Source organism: Odontesthes bonariensis, chromosome 7, assembly GCF_027942865.1.
Source record: "Odontesthes bonariensis isolate fOdoBon6 chromosome 7, fOdoBon6.hap1, whole genome shotgun sequence".
NCBI classification, from domain to species: Eukaryota; Metazoa; Chordata; class Actinopteri; order Atheriniformes; family Atherinopsidae; genus Odontesthes; species Odontesthes bonariensis.
Window position 1 is genome coordinate 25,688,459 of NC_134512.1, and position 22,122 is coordinate 25,710,580.

At 41.9% G+C, this 22,122-nt stretch overlaps 1 protein-coding gene across 2 annotated transcripts in view; it reads left to right on the top strand.

Annotated features, from left to right (window-relative positions):
* Positions 1-22,122, top strand: part of wnt7bb (wingless-type MMTV integration site family, member 7Bb) — a 32,841-nt gene that overhangs the window by 5,130 nt on the left and 5,589 nt on the right. For both annotated transcript variants that reach the window (XM_075470317.1, XM_075470316.1), the window contains exons 2-3: positions 2,007-2,233; positions 21,214-21,485. In XM_075470317.1, the coding sequence (XP_075326432.1) occupies positions 2,007-2,233; positions 21,214-21,485 (499 nt within the window). The remainder of the gene's footprint in view (positions 1-2,006; positions 2,234-21,213; positions 21,486-22,122) is intronic.

The window sequence follows — 22,122 nt, forward strand, 5'->3', positions numbered from 1 at the left end:
TTAAAAACTCTCATTGTCAGTCTTGAAAATATCAGTGTGCTGTTGTGTTAGCTATTCAGCTGGGACACATATAAACAAGATGTAAATGACTCCAGTGCATAGAAACGAACCAATTCCAGTAAATCTTAATATTCATTTCACAAGAGGTGAAATTACTCCACTTACATATTACTTGACTTTATGAGCCTGCCCTTCAGGCTCGTGCAAACTGGATATTATCGTTGCCATGAACAACCACATATACAGCACAGGGTCACAAAGGGTCAGAGGAGTTCAAGCCTCTTTAAAAACAGAGAGAGCAAAGAGTGACTGAAAGCAGCAGCAGGCTGCAGAGTGTTTACAGTGGACACAGAATGCACCTGACAAATGTCTTGTTTCCTGAAAGGAGATTTCAGTTTTAGCTGATTTGCCTGCTAGAAATTACAGCCTTCAGTTGTCAGTTAGGGTCATGTTGCCCGTTTTTTTCAGACCAAAACAGTTTGCCTCTTTGCCTTAACATCATCTGGCTTCAGGCTTTCTTCCTCTCTGGAAATAAATATCTTAATATGTGTGCTGTAAATTGAAAAAAAAAGTGTTCTTCGCTGTCTTCTGTGGTCTTTTTTAGGGCAGTGTTTGCAAAATCAACAGTACAAACACTGACAGTCCCCTTTTATATGCTTTTGTTCGCTCCCATGTCTGCAGGACCAAGAGAATGTGTGCACTCCTTAGTTTGGTAACAGAGGCTCGTCTCACAGCTGTTAAGACTTATTTGAACGTATGTGTTTGAAATTGAAATTTATGTTTTGTGTTTGTAGGGAAACTTAAGCAACCATCGGAAAGGGAGTGTGGTTATCTGGTAGTGATAACACACATTTGTTCTTAGTCAGGGTCTCCGACCAAGAGCACTGTGAATTTGAATTTTCTTTCAAAGGACTATATTTGTCAAGTTGTTCCCTTTCTCAGCGTCCCTCTCCCTCACCAGCTCTTCCATTTCACCCTCCATACTTTGCCATTGCTTTTCGCTGACACACAACTCGCCTGTGTTAGTTTGCCCTGTTTGTGGTTAATCCTTTGGAGGTCGACATCGTATTTCAAAGCTGGTCGTTGCCGCCATGTTCGTTTCTGGCTCGCTGTTCCTGACATGTTTGAAAAGTATGTATCTACATGGTTTCAAGGGCCATAAACAGAATCTTGGATAGAGAGTCAGTGCTTTGTTTAGTTGTAATCTGTTTTGGCCTTCTCAGGCAGTTGCAAAGCCATCTTAAACATATGCTTTTATGTAATTACCACAAGGGATTATATGTGTTGTAGACACTCTGGGGAAAACAGAGAAGGAAGCGCGTCATCTTCAGTACTCTGCAATACAGCAATACCATATGCATAAAGGTGGTCAGTGTTGAAACCCTAAGATATATTCCATGCAAACCAATCATGGGATGTGGCTAAAGAAATATCCATCTTATGAAGTGCATAGGAGGCACTTTGGGAATTAAATCATGAGATATGATATTTAGTTTGACATATGTTTAAAAAGTAAAAGCTGCATCTACAGCAAATGAAGCTGAGCAAGTGTACATTGTATTTACATAAGAGCCTGGTGACCGTTCACAGCACTATGGTACCTAACAATTAACACTAAAATCCAAACTCATTACTCAGACTCCCATTGTCCAAACCAATGTGGAATGGTGTTGTCAGTAGACAAATAAGCATCTCTGGGCTCGTTTAGAAAGTTTCCTTGTCTTTAAAAAATTTTATGTTTAAAGTTTTCGGGCTTTTGATTTCCATCTAATCCATGAAAAAGCAAAACCTTTATGCCGTGCAGCTTTCACCTCATTATGGAATGTGCATCAATCACTGGCTGAATTGAATCCTGTTCTGGAGAATCTCACATAACTGAGTCAATTCGACCATCCTGTTAAACTTCTAACTGAGTTTGTTTGTGTGTGTGTGTGTGTGTTTTGTGTGTGCACGTGTCCGCTGGTGTGTGCGTACGAACGCATGGTGTGTTTCTCTTGCTTCGGCAGGGCCCTGTCCTCGGTGGTGGCTCTGGGTGCCAACATCATCTGCAACAAGATTCCGGGGCTGGCACCTCGCCAGCGGGCCATCTGTCAGAGCCGCCCAGACGCCATCATTGTTGTGGGCGAAGGCGCCCAAATGGGCATCAATGAGTGTCAATACCAGTTTCGATATGGACGTTGGAACTGTTCGGCACTGGGAGAGAGGACAGTCTTCGGTCAGGAGCTGCGAGTAGGTCAGTCTGGGTTTCTTCACAATAGGGAAAGGGCACAGTGTGTTCTTATGTCTGTATTTGGGTGCTTCTATGTGGATATATTTTGCAGAACATCTATTGAGTTGTGTTGAGTTGTAGGGATGTTTGTTGTGAAGAGATGTTATACTGGCACTACTTGCTTCTCTAGTGAGCACTTTTCATTTATTGTCAAACCTTTAAAAGTGGGGTTGAATTAAGGTTTATGTTAATTAAAGGTCAGTTTTGAGGTTATGCTTTGATTCAGGTTTAACGCCTTCTACCCTGCAGGAAAAAGCTGGATGTTGTTGTGGAGATTTGACAAAACTGGACAACGGAGTAGCCTAATTTCCTATTTGATCACACCCTGAAATCGACAATATCTTAAAAAAAAAAAAATCACATTTTAATGCAAGAGAAGGCCACAGCGAAGATCATACACATTCAAAATACATTCTCTGACAATGATTATCGTCTTCAGGTTGAGCATTTTACCGCTTCAGTGAGGTACTAGAAAAGAAACCAGCACTGTAAGGAAACCTTTTAATAGATTAATACAGTATGGGATGATATATTTTTCTAACTCTAAATGAACACTGTAAACGCCTACCAAAAGAGGGATTATTGCTCAAATATTGTGTGGACCTTTCATCAAAGCAAAGAGGTTTTTTTTTTCATTGCTAATAGTCATTTGGAAATGATAATGACGCCGGCCCTGAAAACACCAGTGTCTCTCTTACTGAAAAAGAAAAAGAAGCCACTATACAATGCACTTTTCGAGCCATCTCATTGTCTCAGTTTTATGAAATTGTACCAGAGGAATATCAAAAATGTGGCACCAGCCCCCGACCCGCTGAACTCCATAAAATGCGGCTCATCACAAGCCAAACCCAAGTTGCACACATCACTCAGTTCAAACTCAAAGCAGCAGCACACATCTTTTAGACTTTCTAGTATAACCGCGCTCACGAGGGCTTCACATACTGCTGATTCCACCTCATCGAAGTTGCCCTCATTTCAGTTGACAGTGCATTTTTCCATCATGCTCTGATTTCTGTTGGTGTAGGTCCTGCTATGAGCCTGATGGTTAACAGCATGCCGACTGTTGCTGTCTATGTCAAAGTTATGGAAAAGCTACAGAAAAGCGCTTTAGCCCTAATGGGGAAAACGTATGGTTGAAAAATGATATCGCAAATGAGGAGACAACTAATGGTGTTATTGCAGAGAACTCATGTTGAACCAAAATAGATGGACACATCTGTTGTTAATCGAGCTAAATTGGTTGTGTCCATGGCTGGCTGGTTCAAGAGGGTGTGCGCATACATGCAGAAAAAGGCCTAAAGGAGGCAAACATTTACATTTACGATGCTCTTGCTTGGCGTTCTGCAAATCTCTTCTGCTTTGCTTTTTGCTTTATAGGGACATTTATATATTTCCTTTCATTTAGAAGATGCTTTGTTGCCATTACGCTGCGGTTGGGCTTTGCATTTAATCCAGTGGCTCTGTTAACAATCACTCCTCTTGAGGAGTAGCTGAATGAGCTCCAGCTCCCTTTACAAAAGCATTTTGTTTTTTCCTTGTTGTAAATGTGGCGTTTTCTTTTGTAATAGAGCTCGTGTTGCTTTCCTCAACACATAACATTCTCTCTTCACCTCCTTCTGGTCTGTTTTTTATGTTCTCTGGAAGGACTTAGATATTGAGAAATGATATTTAGCAATGAAAGCATCTGTGCATCTCATCTGCATTTGGTTAATGTTTTTGTTTAGTATTTGTCTGCATTAGGCAAAGTGCCGAGTGAGAATCTTCATTTTGTCATTCTAATGTACATAATAGTCTTATTGGTCTTTGTGAGCACTGTTGCTTATCTTGTGTGTTTGTGTATTGGTGGCTAATATTGTGTATTGGATCAACATCAAATGTCACATTTGCTTCTTGAGCTCAGTCAGATTGAGGCCATTGAACCCTTTTGAGGTCTCTTAAACTTTTTGTCAGTAGGTTGATGTCTACATCCCATTCTCTAATGGCATCATCTGATATTCGTGTTCGCTTTTGCTGTACTTGTTTGGTTTCCATAGTAAATTTGTACAAATAAACGCTTAACGAGGCTGCACTGAGCACATCACTGTTGGTGTCCAGTTATGGTCAGAGAGCGATGACTGCTGGGCCTGCCATGATTGTCTGATAATGATGGGACTTGGTGGCCCTCTCCATAAAGTATCCCGATGATGACGTCTTCCTTTAGAGCAGCATAGCACTTGATTACAGTTAGGATTGTCAATGCAGATTCACAGAGACATTTTTTGACTTTGGTTTTTGTTGAGTAAAAACAAAACCAGGCAAAGAGGACATATTTTTTTAGATTGTTTCGCCTTATATGCCATATCTTGAACTTGCGGAATTACGTTACCCTTGTAAATTACAAAATGTCAGTTTTTATTGCCTTACCACATCCCCTCCTTTTGTACTGCCACACTTAGTAGTTTGTGAACACTTTTGAACATATTCCTACTTAGAGATCTGTCCCCTTTGACAATGATAGCTGTGCTTAGTTCTCCCATTCAAGTGAATGTTTCTTTTTCTCCACACATGTGGAAAAGGGGAGAACATGTTTTAACTTGTTATATCCATCCATTCTCTATAAGAGCTTCAGCCAGTTTATGGTCACTGAGACTGTCAGCTATTCCAGCTGGTCGAGTGGTGGAGTACATTTTAGACAGGTCGCCATTCCATAGCAGAGCTTATACACAGAGAGACAACAATACAGACTCACATCCCAGATCAATTTAGAAAAATCAAAAAATCCAACATAGATGTCATTAGACAATAAGTGGTTTGACCCAGGACTGCTATGAGGTATCAGTACTACCCTCTGCAGTACCGGCAGATTGTCCATTGTGTTGGTAGACTGTCTCGTCATTAACATTGCACCATGACACAAGTATCCGCTGATGAAAACAGTTTTTTCTCACCTGGTTTTTGAGGAGAATTGGAAGTTTCTTTACTCAGCTTCTTTCCCATGAGTCTGTCATGATATTTAATTTTTGAAAATATAAGCCAACAATGCTATTGTCACCATTTTTGCAATTTCTTTGTCATGTGTGTGGTATGTTTGTTTGTTGTATTACTGCCCTGGGCTTTTCCCTGTCATGTCCCTTGGTGGCTCACACATAGTTCCTCTACTGCTGACTCCCCTTCAGATATCTTGCATGCATAATATTCAGTCAAAAATGGGAATTGTCATGAGCCTCAGAAATCACGTCTGTGAAGCGTTCACATATAGTGATTGTTTGCTGATCAAACCACTGATTTGACTCAGAAGACCTCCAACATTCTGGGAGGTGATTGATAACATTTGTAACATTTGTCACAAGAGGTAAGAATTTTTTTCTGTTAGTAAATGCTTTTGAACATAGATTTTTTTAGTATCACCACGTGGAGTGAGGCATCAGACAAGCAACAAGAAAGCTTTTGGGTCTCAAATGTTCTTTTATTTTCCTATAGTTTCCATAGATTGTTGTTATGTTTAATTAACATATAGGAAGCATATTATGTATAAAATGCATAATCATACTGAATGATCAAACAAATGAATCTCATTGTATTCATGATCTCCTCTAGTGGATTGGAAGAAGAAAATTTGTTACTTTAGCTCTCTGGGTCCTTAAAGTGCATGTTGTACCTTGATTTTACTGAGGTTCAGATGAGCCTCTGTGCTAGCTGTGCAACTCCACTAGCGACCAGAAAGCGCAGAGCAACACAACGACAACTGCTCGTGAGTTTTCTTGTGATGTGAATCAGTTATGCTTATGTACTTGGATGTTTTTTGGATGTCAGTGCAACCGAAATTGGTTGTAGTCTCGAGTTTTGCTCTTTTGTGGTTCAGCTTTGATTTAACCCCAGTTCACAATCAGTGGAGGTTTAATGTTTATTGATGTGTGCGTGCACATAAAAGCAGAAAAATCTGGATCAGAATTGGGGAGTTTATGAAGAGAAGTCAGGTAGCTACTGTCCACTTACAGGATTGTTTATTATTATATTGATATCTATGTCTTTTAACTTAAACCCAATGACAACATACGCTGCTGGACAAAGGTACGAGGTTAACATGTTGCATCTTGGCTTGGTGCATTCTCCCCTGCTATTGGTAGGAAGCCTATTGGATGTGATCTGACTGCGCTGCTTCAGTTCAGCAGCGTCCCACTAGGTCATCATGGGAGACCACAGACACCACAGCTACTGCAGAGCTCCCCTGCCATGTAGACATAGTGGAAAAGTGGACGATTGCGTTTTCACTCAACACCTTAATTTCAAGCTTCCAGTGTTTGTTGCTCATGATTGAAGATGTAACCATGTTTTCTGACCATGTCTGTGTATATATTATGGAGCTCTTTAGCATGGCATATGAAATCATGGAATACACCCCCTTCAGCAAAATGTTCCAGTTCCTTCTCCGAATCTGCAGATGATGATGTGGGAACATCATCATAATCAAGCTCAGGGGAAAAGCTGTTCACGTTTCATTCCCATTTAAGTTTTTCATTCAAATCCCCCAAATTATGAACACTAAACCTTTCCCCCTGCGCTATGATCCAGTCTCAGTTTTGGACAGGAGGGAGGAGATGTCGGCATTTTTTCAAGAGCTAAAGATCAGTCGACCGCAAGTCTAATGCATTCTCTCTGTGCTCCCTGCTCTTGGAGGCAGTCTCTCTATTCTGGAGCTGCTCCATATTATTACATTCGCTTTCCAAGAGAGCACACATTAATAGTTGGGTTGTTTAGCATTACAGAGCTTGACATATCTTAGACTGGTCATTTGATATTTTTTTTTCATTTTTCTACTATAAACAGAGAAGTACATTCGGCTTTGACGATGCTGAGCACAAAACTTGAGGGCAGATGAATTGATGTAAAAAATTAAATCATTGACATTATTGCTGCAGCTCTTTCCCCTCAACATATTCTGTGTTTTGTGAAAAGTGTTGGCTCCGTTATCGTGCTGTCATTGACAAATTGGAGAACAACACCATAAACTAGAAGTGAGATAGGAAACTGGCAATTTTAAATGTGTCCCCGTATCCTCTGCAAAAGCAGATTTAGTGTTCCTCCCTTATGCCCTGCTATGTTGTTGGCACGAGTTGGTACCATGGGTTTGTGAAAATATGGAATTAATGATCCCGTGCTAAAAGAAATGGGTATTATTGAGTGACTTGTCTCTGTTTATTAAGAAGTAATAATAGAATTAAAGACAGATACATCAGTGAGTTCAGGGAGAAAGTAGGGGGAGGGTTCAGGATAAGATCCGCTAACGTGGTCAACCTTTCAGTCATAATGCTTGGCCCAGTTCGTGGATGAATCATTCTGTTTTGAATATTCCTGTCAAGACTGATCCTAATAGCTGTGATTTGTTGATACCCTTTTTCTGTGTGCGCATATCTAATTGTGTCCGCATATCTAATTGTGTCCATGCATGCGTTAAGCGCATCTAAAATCCAATGTGGATTCTTTTATACTCATACAACAACTTCATGTACTTTTGACCCAGCAAGTGATGTTTACCCCATATTTCAACTTTAACATGCACATTATATTACAAACTCCATTTTCAGACAAGTAAGGAAGTTTTGAAAAATTCCAATTTATTTAACAGCACAAATACAATTATTAGTGTATTCCATTACCAGGTTAATTATTTAGAGAATATATAAACAAATCTAGAATTTGATGCCAGGAATACACTCAAAGAAAGTAGGAAAAGGATTAATGAAAGTCAGAAAAGTTTAAAGAATATACAAGTAACACAGTTCTAGGAGTTTCTACAGTAAGCAGATTAAAGGGCGGAGTATACTCTCGCAGCAGTGTGTCGCAGTGAGCTTGTCGCAGGTATGACGCAGTTATTTTTGATTTATGCCCAATTTTGAAGCGCGGTCTGCGCTATGTTAATTCCACGCCACAACGCAAGAGGGACAATCACGAACAAGCTAGGATTGTGGGTGTGGTGGGTGGCGTGTTTCTCTTCCGGTTACGGAGGTCATTCAACAACAATGGCGACTGGACGAATGCGCACTTTGATTGAGATGCAGCTGATCGATCTAGAAATAGAAGAAATATTGCTACTACTGGAGCTGGCAGAGAGGCGAAAGAAGCGTCACAGAAGATGGTCTGTACGCCCTGGCAGCGGTCATACAAACAAAACAAGCCGGTTAGCAAACCGGAAATACGCATAGTGTAGAGCGGATGTAGAGTTGACCAATCAGAGGCCTCCTTTCTCTCCTCCCTGCGACGATATCTGCGACGATATCTGCGGCACTGTCTGCGGTCAGTTACAATTTTGGGGAGGTGCACCAGAGTGTCTGCGGAAGGGGGGGGGGGCATATCTGCGTTAACTGCAACACACACGCAGACGACCTGGTTTCCGACCATAAACTCCGCTTAATTGGTGACAGGTGAGGGTGTCAGGATTGGGAATAAAAAGGGCATCCACCAAAGGTTTAGTCTTCCTTATCAAGCAAGGGTTGTGGCCACCACATCTCACTGCAAGATTAAAAAGAGCTTTGCTCTATTAATAGAATCTATGGTGCAGGATTTGGTGAAATATTCAGTGTTTATTTAATCTAGGGGAAATCTCAGGCCAAGAGCAGAAACCACTGTTGGATGAGAGCCCACTACATAAGAAGTTGTCATGGCACAATGATCATTCTCAGGTGTACCTTAGAGATTCATTGTCACCCAACATAGTCTACCACCGCATCCAGGAATGTAAAGTGAAACTGTAAAAAAATCAAAGAGAAGGAGTGTTGTTTTCAGCAAGAATGGACACAGAAATCTCCAACAGTCAGTATCTTCAGTTCTCAAATGATTAAAATATGCAAATAAAAGGACGGATGAAGGAGCACAATGGTAAACATGCCTCTTTCCAAACTTTTATTGAGTGTGTTGCTCGCATGAAATCCTTGATTTGTTTATATTTTCTGCTGTATATACAATGAAGTTTATCATGGAAGACTTTGAAAAAAAATTCCTTTGTACTTGTCTAGTAAATAAAGATTCAAATTGATTAGCAAATGACAGCTTTAAGTTTTTGTTGCATTTTATAAAACCCTTACACTTTGCCTGGAATAAGGTCTGGGATTAGCTTTATTTTTCTGTTGCATGTATTATACTTTCCATGTGGTATTCAGGTATTGGTTATCAATACCACTATTTTTTGCATTTTTAATGATGTGTTTTGACTCAGGAAAGCCTTATTGTGTGTGCAATCAGACATTCCTTTGCCTAACCACCTGTAATAGAGATGCCCTTTACTTAAAAGACCAGTCTATGAACACCTTACAGCTCTGTTCAAATTGCAATGCACTTGAAGTCAGCGATTAGAGCTTGAAAATGGACACCTTTCAACAGCTACACTCAGCATCAAAGGCCAACACTGGCCCCCTTGTCATAAAATAGCCTGCTCTGGTTACTCTCTGTTTGACTTTCCAGCCAGTTTGTCACCGTCCTGATTCATGCTTTTCTTCTCAAAGAGGTTTCTTGTTGTGCTGGCAGAGAAATATTACAAAAGTTCTATCATCCTGCCACTGGCTCATTGCACAAGAATAGATGCAGCACTTGAGCAGGTGAACCTTTTTTGCAGAGAGAACACTAGCCCGAGATTTTATCTCCAAAGCACTGACAAAAAGTCAGATAGAAGTCTGCATCATTAGAACAGTTTTAACATGCTCAGGTAGAACTGTTGGCAAGACATTGTTTATCAGTGTTACTGTGAAGCAAAAACGTCTGTAAGGTAAAGATGCAAGAAAAAGGTTTTATCCACTCTGACTTACACACCTTCTGTTTTAATCTTTGTTTATTTACCTTTTTCTGTCTCTGTCCTTCTTGCCAGGCAATTGCCAAAAATTGTGGCTTTGTAAACACAAGGCTGAAGACAGTTCAGTTCAATCTCTAAATTTTCCCATGATCCAGTGTAGTATCACCTGGCAGCTCGTTCCCTCTTCTCTCCTTTCTCTTCCTTTCACCCTCAATTGCCAAAACCTCCATCCTCCATTGCATGGGGAATCCCATGCAATGGAGGATAAATAATTCTTCTGGTGACTGTATGTCTTCTCAGAGGCTCAGAGCTTGGTTAAAACAGTGGTCAACCCACCTGCCAGCACTACTACAGGGGTCAAACCGGCATTTGGTTAGATAAAGCGCGTTTAAGTCAACAGGTTCATTGAAAACCACTCCAGTGGAAAGAACTCCTGGACAGGCACGTACTTGGTTGGGAGCAAAAGATGCAGGGCTCCTTGAAGCAGAGCTAAGTCTAAGAAGAGGGGAAGGTTGCTTTGGAGAGATAGTGCCAGACACAAGTCAGTACTAATGTTTTTTAAATTCCTAGTTTGAACAGTGGAGGAGGATAAGTAACTGCTTAGAGGATGTGGGTGATACAAGTTTAGGGATAATGGCTTAATGTTGTATATAGCATGATAAAACCTGTTTATTGAGTATTACTTTTGGTGTCTTTACTGAAGATTACCAGTCCTGATAAGATTGTTTTGTATTCTTAATATTATTGCTCAATTGAAAAAAGACACGGGCAGCTGTACCTTTGAAATTATGGGAGGATTTTTGTGGTCTCAATAACGTTTTTCCTGATCGGTACTTTGTAAAAGAATTTACAATAAATTTACAAGTAAAACAGCTAATGTTACAGTTGCACTTTTAATTAATGAGAAGTGTAGTCACATTTAATTTGTTGTTGAAGATTTTAGGTAGCTATTAATTTGCCTTTTCCCACACTTCTACCATTTCTTTTCTCATATGCTGCACTACAAACCCTCTGTCTGAGGACGACGAAATACTAGCAGATAATAAATGCGCTGGCGGTGCTCCTTCCCCTTCTCGGAATCGGTTGATGGTCATTTGTGGTGAAATCGTATCCCCGCAGAATGCAGAAAGTACAACAGCGCAGTCCAACCTTAGGCTAATAAGGAACGGCCGAGAAAATCTATTCAAATGACCATGTGGTTCCATTTGTGCTTTGTTTTACTCATTTTGACAGAGTGAAAGGAAATGCAAGCTGAAATATTGATTCTGAGCGGAACTTCTTTCTCCTTTTAAATCATGCTGTCTTAAAAATAGACATTCAAGTTAAATGTCAGCTGCAGGATAAACTCTTTTTCCTTGAAAGCAAATAAGACAGTTGTGCAATGTCATTTTTGGCCATGCACACGGTGAAAAGGAATATCATGGTGTCACACGAATCTAAATACACCCTGGCTTCTTACACTTTAAAGGCTAGCATTGTTGAGAGTGAAACTTCACAGTTACCCTGTTGCTACCCTGTTTGGCATATGAGCTTAGTCAGTTGGCAGTGAGCATACCCAGGACTTAGCTTAATGAAGACAGTTGAAAACTTTATTCGTCAAAACTGGGAGTTTTTCAAGCGCGCACAATTGAGATTGTTTTCCTCTCTGGCATTACTTTCATGTTGACTGTGTCCCCCTCAGAGGGGTTATCAGCTCAGATATGTAATCATTCACCCAGTTCTGTTTTTCCATATAAAAAAAAATTTGTTGTGTCAGGATGGTATAGTGAGGCAAATAGCATATATATATCTGAAGCATTGTATTAGTGAGCAGCTAAACTGCAGATTCACTCCAAGGCAGCCAAGTGTTTGACACCATGCGGATGACAGTGTGGAAATGACGCGTGCATTGGGTTATGGTGGAACGGTGGTGGATAAAAGGCCTATTTTTCAGCTCATCATCATGTGGATAGCAGTAATCCTCTTTGCCCTCCTCCGTGTGAGTCCAGAGAAAACAGAGCAGCCGTCTGCATGTGTATGTCTGTGTGTAGGATCTTTCCCCCAACTTTATCAGATAGGAGAGTCTGATGCTTTGTTGTTCTACAGTGTGTGGGCTGTGGTCATCATGGCTCAGTAAAGGTCATCTCTTACTCTTTTTCTCCCAATGTTTCGCCTCACATCCCCTGCCCACAACATGTGTCTGTATCCAGGGTGGGGCTTCTCATCCTACGCAACCAAACAGCACTATCGTGGCCAGGCCCCTTTCCTTGTTCATTCATCAGCTCTGTCTCCCTCTCAGACTGCGTGGGTGTGTCGGGAGCTTGGATCCCTCTCCTTCCCCTCTCCCACTCTCTCTCCTGCCCACCCACCGTCTGTCTGCTGAGTTGGCCTGGGGTCGTTGTGGACGCTTGCCCTTGGGCCCCTGTGTGTGTTTGTGTGTGTGTTGTTTGCCCCCCCGTAGCACTGTGTTATCGGTGGGATCTGTGTCTGTCTGTGTCTGCCAGTGCTGCTAGACGCAGGAGGAAGCAGGATGCGAGAGGATCAACTGTAATCTCGCAGTGCGCTTTGTCCCACACAATCCCAGTCCAATCAGTGTATTCTCTACATGCAGAGCCGCCACTGGACATTTACATGTGCCAACAATCACATCGCTGCCGGCCCACTTACTAAGTTAGAGCGCAGAGTGGGGACGACTTAGTCGGTCTGTGGCACAGAGATGCTGGTAGGAGGTAGAGGATGTTAAGAAACCTGGAGCTTTATTTTAGGGAGTGATGCATATCAGCAAATATGGAAACGTCGAGTCTGTTTCTTTTGTAATGAGATAGGAAACATGTCATCAGTGCTATGTGTGACTAGCTGATTATAGTGATGATGATAATGATATCTCCGATGATATGATGTGGTATTGGTATGTATCTGAGTAAATGTGTTCCCACTGAAGATGAAACAAAGTCAAATAGGATTGAAAATTGAGGAAAATCCTCAACACTGTCCTCACCTGAACTTGATGATTACCTTGCACAGCACGTACAGACCTACATTTCCAGGCCTGAGCAGGTGAGGTCCTGATTTGGTCTCATCATCAGGATGAAAGGCTGTGGTGTCGGGGGCGGGATTTGTGCTTGTTTAAGCAAGTCTGGGTGTTAATACACCTCAGGGAGATCATAGAAGAAAAAGGGATGCTTTTGAAAAATGATTTTTGCCAGAGCAATTTTCTTTGCCTGGGAGGCGGCTTACTTAAATTCCCATCATTTAATTCAGCACAGGCAATGTGAATACTCTCATAATTGTTTTAGCTTTACTGCTCAAAGCTCTCCTTATTATATGAATCAAACTCAGGACCCTACAGTGAGTGGCTGTGCCAAAGCGTGCCACTTCGCCGGCTCTGCTGTATGATGTGAGCTCTCTGAGAATGTGGAGCCTAGTTCTGGTAAAACAATATTATTTTATTGTACAGGAACACGGCTGTGCTAATTCCTTGAGCTGCAAACCTCATGGACCACAACTTTGTCTATAATTTGCTGGGAGCACATGTTCATAGCAACGGTACATAAAGCGGAACGGAAAACAGTAGTACAGAGCGCATTAGTCAGTTCAGTGATTGGTATACAAAGCTAGGGGTTTTCCTCCAACTTTCTTCCCCTTCCTTGGGGCCCTGGAGGCAGTTTCAGCATCAGCTTGGCTTTGGTTACAGCTTGTTTTCAGCACATTTGGTGTCATAACTTTATATGTTCAGTGATGTAAAGTAACTGTCTGCTTTTATGTAGTGTACTTGAACCTATCACATTCACATTAACTACTGACTTGCTGAGGTTTTTGCTTTCACATTTGGAATTTGCTGGACAATGCTTTGTTTTTGCATTTTTTAAGATGAAACCAGGGACTCACTTGGCTTTAGCATTCAATTTCATTTGTATCGTGGAAGCGCAGCTATGTTGGGGAAAATATTAGGAAAACATCCAATGGGATTTTTTTTTTCTAAAGTAAGCATGGGATTCCAGAAACACTCAAGAGTTAATTTCCACTTTAGAAATATAATTGGCTTTTAATAGCTGTAAATTACAGGGTGTGTTTTTAAGACCTTTCAACTGCCATGCCTCTTAGAAAAAAAAAAGAAGTTTGTAGTATGTCAGTCCACATTACCACAAGTGTAAAGACTCCTGACCACCAGCAGGTGACACTTTTCCCTTTGTTCACTCTGGTGCCATTTGTCTGTGACAGGATGTCCTTGTGCTGAATAGATATGAAGCTTGAAACTCAAGAGTATGACTGTGCAGTTGAGATGTAATTTCTTATGCAATCCAACCCCCCTGTGTCCCCGGGGTGTGAGTGCACGACCGGGATAAAAAGCTTTCCCCTTCACTGCCCCACCACCACCAACAGAGTCGGCTTGTGTGGAGAAGCATTTCAGCTGCACTGTTGGACTCTGCTGGTCCCTGTGTTTTTTGTGAGTGTGTACATCTTGGCATTTGTGCAAGTGTGTGTTTCTCTGTTGTTTGGAAAAGGCTTCCACCAGTATTCCTCTGTGAACGACTTCTTTCCGACCTTCTATTAATTTTCTTTGCCAAAATATACTCTCGCTACCGAGTGTCTAGTCCTCCTCACCTTTGCAGTCATTAAGTCGGATCTTTGCTGTGGTGCTGTTAACGCACAATGTTTGCATGCTTCACTGCTTAAGCTGCACACCTTCCTTTGTGCTTGTGCAACCTGAATAGTCACAATCAGAATCAGATTTCATGGCCAACTATGGTGAAAAGGACAGAAGGAATTTGTTTCTGGTTTTAAGCTGCTTCTTAGTGCCAGAAAAAAGAAAGAAATAAAACTTCACAGTAAAAGTAAGACGAGACAAATCCACCAGCCAATTACAAGTAAAGTTAATCATTTATTAGAAAGCAGTTAGTGCAGCTCGTGTTTTGAAACAGAGGTAAACAATGTTATAGACTTGCTTTGGTTCATTTGTCTCAGTATTCTACCCTTTGTCTCAAGATGGGATATAAACACAACAAAACTGACCACGAGGCTTGTTTTTGGACAGAGCAGTGGCCTCCACAGCCAGACCTTTGTCAAAGTCCCATCAGTATATATTTTCCCTTTTCCTCTCCTGTCAGCAACATAGTCTAACCATGGTCTGTGATCAGTGAAGAAACCAAAGGCTGGTTGAGGTCAGCAGCTGTGTTACTACATCATCTAACCTATACTACACTTGCACTGCCTGTATAGTATTGTTGGTTGTAAATCTCCTCTGCTGTGTCATGTAAATTTTGGCTAGCAGTGTGCTTGCCTCTGTCTCTAAACACAGATTTCCATTTTAGTGGAAAGCCGCTACATCCAGAGATTTCTTTTTGTGTCCCACTTCTGGCAGATGGTTAAAGGACATGATGGGCATCGCAGCCGGGGCCAGTGTTCAAAGTGATGCGGTCAGTTAATGTGAAGGCCAAAGCACACTGAGTCAGTAACCTTCAGTACATTTCTGGTTTTAGCTCCCGATGTAGAGGTATGACAGGGTATTTTATGGCTGTCTGTGACCCCCTGTACCTGTTCTGAGTGCAGCAAGGCCAATCTTCCCTCTCACTTCCTATTTTGGCCAGTGGAGCAGACACTTGCCACTAAACTCTATTAGACATCTGGTTTAATATTTCCCCCCATTCTTCTCTCCTGGATGTTTCCAAATTCATTGAGGTTTTTATGGTCACTCCAGTTTTCCACTGGCAGCTAGTGAGGCTATCCCAGGGTGGTTCCTCCTGGAGGGCTGTCAGAACTGTGGGGCTCGCCTCTTTAGGGATTTTTGCTGCTCTTATGGGTGCTTTTCCTATTCCAAGTTTTGCCAAATTCTAGTCTGTTGAGTGGAGCAGGGTCTGTCTTACATATAGGCACAAGAATTGAATACTTTTTCTCACATATGAACTGTACAATATTATCACTAAGCATTATGGGATTCCTGAGTCTGTATTTATTGATATCGTGTTTTTTGTAAATACCCCATTCATTTATTTCTGCTTCTTTGTGGTGACAGTGTTAATGCCTTTTCTATTCCTCAATCATTTTTATAGGCCTACATTTTTACATCAGCACACATCAAATGAGTTGACTGGGACTGGATAGACATGAGAGACATTTAATGTTCCAAAGAAATGGATGTCTAAGTGTTGAAAACACTGTTCTTTGTCAGCGCACGAAGAAAAAGAGGGGCTTGACTGCCACAGTTCCATGGTCCTCGTTATTGGCTTGCATTATGGCCAGATTGAGTCCTAACAGTGCCAGGTGCACCAGGGGGTAACAACCAGTACAAGCCTCATCATCATCTATTTTCCCTATGAACAGCAAAACTCAGTTGGCTTAGAAATGGGCTTGCATCTATGGCTCAGGGACCCACCCTTTCTCTGGAAACTGCCTTTATCCTGTTTTAACCATTACAGTGACGCTCTCTTTGTGCATCTATGTGCAAACATGTTTTTAACAGTGAACTTGTGTGAGGGTGGAGGGTAGTGTGAGCATGTAATGTATTTTTATTATGTGGCCAGTCATTGAGCATTGCATGTGTGCGAATGCATTCACTTTACATATGAGCGCCTACATTTGTGCCTGTGTGTGTGTGTGTGTGTGTGTGTGTGTGTGTGTGTGTGTGTGTGTGTGTGTGTGTGTGTGTGTGTGTGTGTGTGTGAGGTGGGGGCAGCAGAATGTTACCACAAGCTGGTGGGGCGCAGTGCAGCCTCTAACCAAGAAAAGCGAGCGGTTGTGAGTCAGTCCCAACTGGGAAAACCTGTGGCTATGGTATTAACTCTACAGTGCCAGTCCCAGGATAGGAAATTAACAGTGGCTTTGGGTGAAAACATCTCTGAGAGTTCAGGAAGTGCCCCTGAGACTAGAATAAGAGGTATGAAATCCCTCTGAAGAGGAAATTAAATGGAAAATAGCTGCAAATGGCTGCATAAATGCATTATATTTATCTCTATGTCAATTAAATTGTTTTCAAATGAAAGAGATGCATACAATTGAGCATACGAATACAAGACAATACAAATGTCGGTGTGTGGGTACATGTTAGTCATCTGCACTAGCAAAAAGAGTTATTGTCAGGTTACCACTAGCAACTGATGGCTCTTGGAATCGAAGCAAACTACACACAATGCATTCACGTGGACACACAATCTAATCCATATGAGCGCATCAGTATTTTCAATATTGTTGAAATTAGGCTCAGTCAGAAGACAAAGGTTTTTCTAGATTCTGATCCACAGACTGGCGTCCGAACCAAAGATACTTGCTTGCTTGAAAGTGGAGCTACTTTTGGCTTTTAATGTCAATACGAGCCAAACGTAGCCGAAATGAAAATCCAAAGGATAGATTACATGATAAGTCAACAATGGCAGGTCGACCCAGTGTTTACAATCTGAACATGTGAAAGGAAAAGTAGTGGAGGAAAACAACATTCTGACTCAGCAGGTACTTGTTGAAGTTAATGCTCCTTTCCACTCTTCACCCCTTTCCAACTGACCCCAGGATGATACTCATCAGGTTTATATATACACGTGTTTTGTTGGGCAAGGATGTTTTAACTGCTTTCAAACTAAGAAAATAACCTCTCAGTTTTCTGTAGTTATCATTTGAAATTTTCAGGTCTATTGAACCTGCTCTCATTAAATATTCTCATTAAAACAGCATTTATAGATTCTGCACCTGCAGTCATCTGGATTATGTTCAGTTGAGCTACCTTTAGGGTGACACACCACAACGATTCCTTAAGAAGGCTGTTCTCTGCTGACCTTTTTTTTTTTTTATGCTCAATGTCAGATTAGAGAATTTCCCCTGACAACAGAAAGTTCTGTTGATTTTGATTGGTAGATTACCTCCTTTAAGGAGCCAAAGCAGTTTTGTTGTTGGCAGCTTGTTAGATCTCTCACAGTTACTATCAGGTACACAACGGCACCACAATCTTCAGAGGAGGCATTACCTCCCTTACCTCTTCTGGGGAGTTAAAATTCATGGTTATTGCTAACTCTTTTAATCTTTGTTTACATTGGGCTATCACAAGCAGTTTTTTCACATTGGTGTTTTACCAAACTCAAAATGGTTTTGGCTCCTCATGTACTCTGAAAGTTTTGTATATTTATTTAAACTCCCAGCCACTGATAGCATCTGACAAGTTTGAGCTTGTTAAACTGTAGTGTAAAACAGCATGCGAGGCCTTGACTGGTTATCATTCCGCGATAATGATTCTTAAAGAAAATTATTAGGGCTCCTCTATCTAATGTGAGCAGATTTCACTTACAAAAATATCTCCATCGCTGAGAAATTTGTTGATCCGTTGATCTGCTGTGTGTGACGTCGACTTCCAACATCCAGGACCAGGAGTTTAAGCTTTTAGGAAATACATTGTTGTTTTGTATGTTTTTTTTTTTTTTGCTAAACTAATCTGAAGACTGTCTTAAGCTAGGCATACACTGTGCGATTTTTGGCCCAATGTCGACAAGATTTTCACTTGTGCGACTATTTTGGAGATCGGGCCGAGTTTTGGCTCAATCGTGTGTCTCGCATCGTGTAGTATACATGGGGTAACGACTAAAAGTTAAAGCCCTACCGACCACCTCCCGATCGATCGGATGAAAATCAAACTTGTTTGAAATCCTGGTCGCCCCTCGTGAGGCTCTCGCACAGTTGAAGCAGTTGCACGAGCCGATTTACCTCATCCTGTCACACTACGCATGCGCGAACATAGGTACGGAAGAGAAAATTGTCAACAGAAGAAGAAGAAGACAACAGAACAGCATGGCAGCGACCGGCGAACGAGTCTGACGTGTCGTGTAGTGTGAGCAGCCAGATCGCATCAGACCATCGGTTCGTACAGTGTGAGAACAGGAATCGTGAGCTGCGACGTTTTGACCCTTGCGATTCACTCGTACAGTATGAGCAGCAGCTGAATACCGCGATTGAAAAAATCGCACAGTGTATGCCCAGCTTAAGCCGTTCCTCTGAAAACCATTACAGAAATGATAAATTATCAAGGAGCCTTTGGCTCTATGAAGTGCAGGGGAAAAAAAGATACATTTTACCTAGAGAGGTTTCAATAATTGCAACTGAGTACATTACACAACACACATCAAAAGACTTAGAAAACATTCCTCTCCAAAGGCTGAAAGGCCCCTTGAAACACTCTGCGGTTTGCCTTGTTTCTGATGCTCTGCCCCTTCCAGATTACTGCCACTTGAAGGGAGAGCAGGGCTGTAATAACCCACAGCCCTCTTTAGAGCAGGAGGTGCCTTTTAAGTCAGAGCCCTCTCAAGACATTAGGAGAGTAGTGGAGAACTCTGAGATATTAATGCAGGGAAAGGAATTGTCTGGAGTGGTTGTTGTCATTGTCCTTGTGGCCAAATGTGTCCCCCAGTTCTGTGTGTGGCTCCTTTTCATCTGAACATTCATCACTTATGTGCAACATAAATGTTTTCATGACAAGAGTATGACTTACTTCAGTGCTGAAACACTAAATCAGCAGACAATAAAAATGTAAGAATTGCATTAATCAATTTTAAAGGAGAACTGTCAAATATTTTCCGCTTTTAGCCGCTCAGATGAGTACATACTAAAAACTTAGTACGTATAGGAAATTACACTATATAATTACCCCCAAAAATATTGTATACTTTAATTGTATACATACATTTTCTGTTCCCGCTTTATCCTGTTCAGATTTGCAGGGAGCTTAAAACTACCTCAGCTCTGATGACGCAAGTGGCACGGTACACTGTGAGGAGGTCACAGGGCCATCACAGGGCCCGAGAAAGTGACAGCCAGACATACAGTCTGACAGTCAAACCCACAGTCAACTTAGAACTGATTAACCGAAGACACGTGTGTTTGTTCTGGAGGAAACTGGAGCACCCGGAGGAAAACTAATGGCGCATTTCCACTAGCTCGCTTCGGCTCGGCGCGCTATTGCGTGTTTCCACTAGCACGGCGTACCTGCAACCGGGACGATTTTCCGTATCACCTCAGCCCTGGTTCAAAGCGGGCCGAAGCTTTACTACAACGTGACTTCAGCCGACTGCCTTCCACTGATTGGGCGATGAGTGTCGTGCCTGGAAATGTCATAACGCAGATAATAAAAGCTAGCGTTAGCAACCATTAGCTTACCTCCAAACGTCGTCTTTTTGAAGCTCGTAACAAAACTCTCCGGTACTTTTCACTACTGTTTTGTCTGGCGGGCAGGAGTCTTCTCTGACTCTCTTCTTTTGCCTTCTGTGCGACAAAAAGCCACAGGGTGAGCAGCAACACGCGCAGCCGTGTTACGACGACCCCGCCCACATCGAAGAGGCACGAAGTATACTCGTTTGTAATGGAAACACAACCAAACCGAGCCGTGGCGAGCCGTGCCGAGCTAGTGGAAAAGCGCCATAATGCAGGCACAGGGAGAACATGCAAGCTCCACAGCTGAGATTCAAGTGAGGAACTTTCTTGCTGTTGACTGCACCACTGCGCCACCCTCACATTTATTTTCAAAATCACTTAATTATTTTGATTTTCTTTAAGATACGCCATTGAGATGTAGTGTTTTGTTTTTTTTTCTCCATGAAAGTGCATTTAATCCAGTGACTCAGTTCATCATGGAAACCTTCGAGAAACGGGGTCACAGGGTCAAAGAAAAGAACTGGATTGATAAGTTTCCCACTGAAGTAAATATGTACGAATACATTCAATCTGTATTTAGCTGCTGGCCTTGTCTCTTGCACTCCATGTGGCATCTGGTTTAGGCAATGCAGAAGGTTTTCTTTCTCGTCAATAATCGGGGTGAGCGAGGCAGTGAGACCTGCAGACCCCAGCTGTGTGAAGTGTGGGCAGCAGTACAAGGTGCTCCTGCAGAGGAATTCAGCACTTTGGACAGCACCTAGACCAGCTCTCCCCACTCTGGAATTCCAGCACTGCACTCTTGCAGGCTGGGCCCAAGGAATTTGCGGTCGGAAAAGAGACCACATTTCTACCAAGGTGCAGGAGGGAAGCTGTTTAGGAGAGGGAAGGAAAATTTGTGACTTATCAAGACAATGTGCCAAATGTGGAATATCTGTGGCGTTAGAAACAAAGTAATTCTCTGCAGTGTTTGGTATTGAGACTAAAGTGGCATGCTGAAAGTTTGTATTTAGCTGTCCCACAACTTTCAAGCTGTTCCATTTTATTCTAGGTCTTCTTAAAATAAATCTCTTCTCTCCTTCAGGCAGTCGGGAAGCAGCTTTCACCTATGCCATCACGGCAGCAGGGGTTGCCCACGCTATCACAGCTGCTTGCAGCCAGGGTAACCTGAGCCAATGCGGCTGCGATCGAGAGAAGCAGGGGTATTACAATCAAGAAGAAGGCTGGAAGTGGGGAGGCTGCTCGGCTGACATCAAATACGGCATTGAGTTTTCTCGCCGCTTCGTAGATGCCCGTGAGATTAAAAAGACTCCCCGTCGCCTGATGAACTTGCATAACAACGAGGCGGGCAGAAAGGTAAGGGAGGCTTCTCGGATGGTCATGCTGTGTCACACGTGTTTTGAGAGAAACACCTGTGTGGTAAAGTCTTCTTAAATCAAGGGACAGTGTCATTAAATGAGGATGAACAAGAACGCAGTGCGGTCGCGTTGACACACAAAAAGATCTGCTTATTAGTCTAACTGTTACTAATTATACTTTTTCTTAGCAATGGTGGATTATAATTACCTTTTCAAATACACTCATTTTGTTTGCAACTTTAGGCAAAGGAGATTAAGTAATTGGGGTAAATGGCCTTTTTTTCTATGTCATGGCTTTGCTGCAGACGCTATCGGGTCTAACCTGGAACAAACTCTGCTCGAACAAAAAGTCCAGCCAGGCATTACAAAGACTGTTCTGAAATTACAAAATCCCATAAAAGAGTCTGAGGTCTTTTTAAATTTAATCTTGGAAATGCATTGTATTGGAGGCTTTGATACAACACTAGTAAATTAATCACTACTTCTGAAAAGAACAAAAAACAAAATGGCTATAAGCGGGGGGAAGATGCAGAGACAGGGGAGAAATATTCCAATGAAAGAGTAATTGATGAGCACAGTGGAGGCAGAATGAATGATTGCTTTCCTATTTATAAAGCATGCTAACTGGGTGGGTC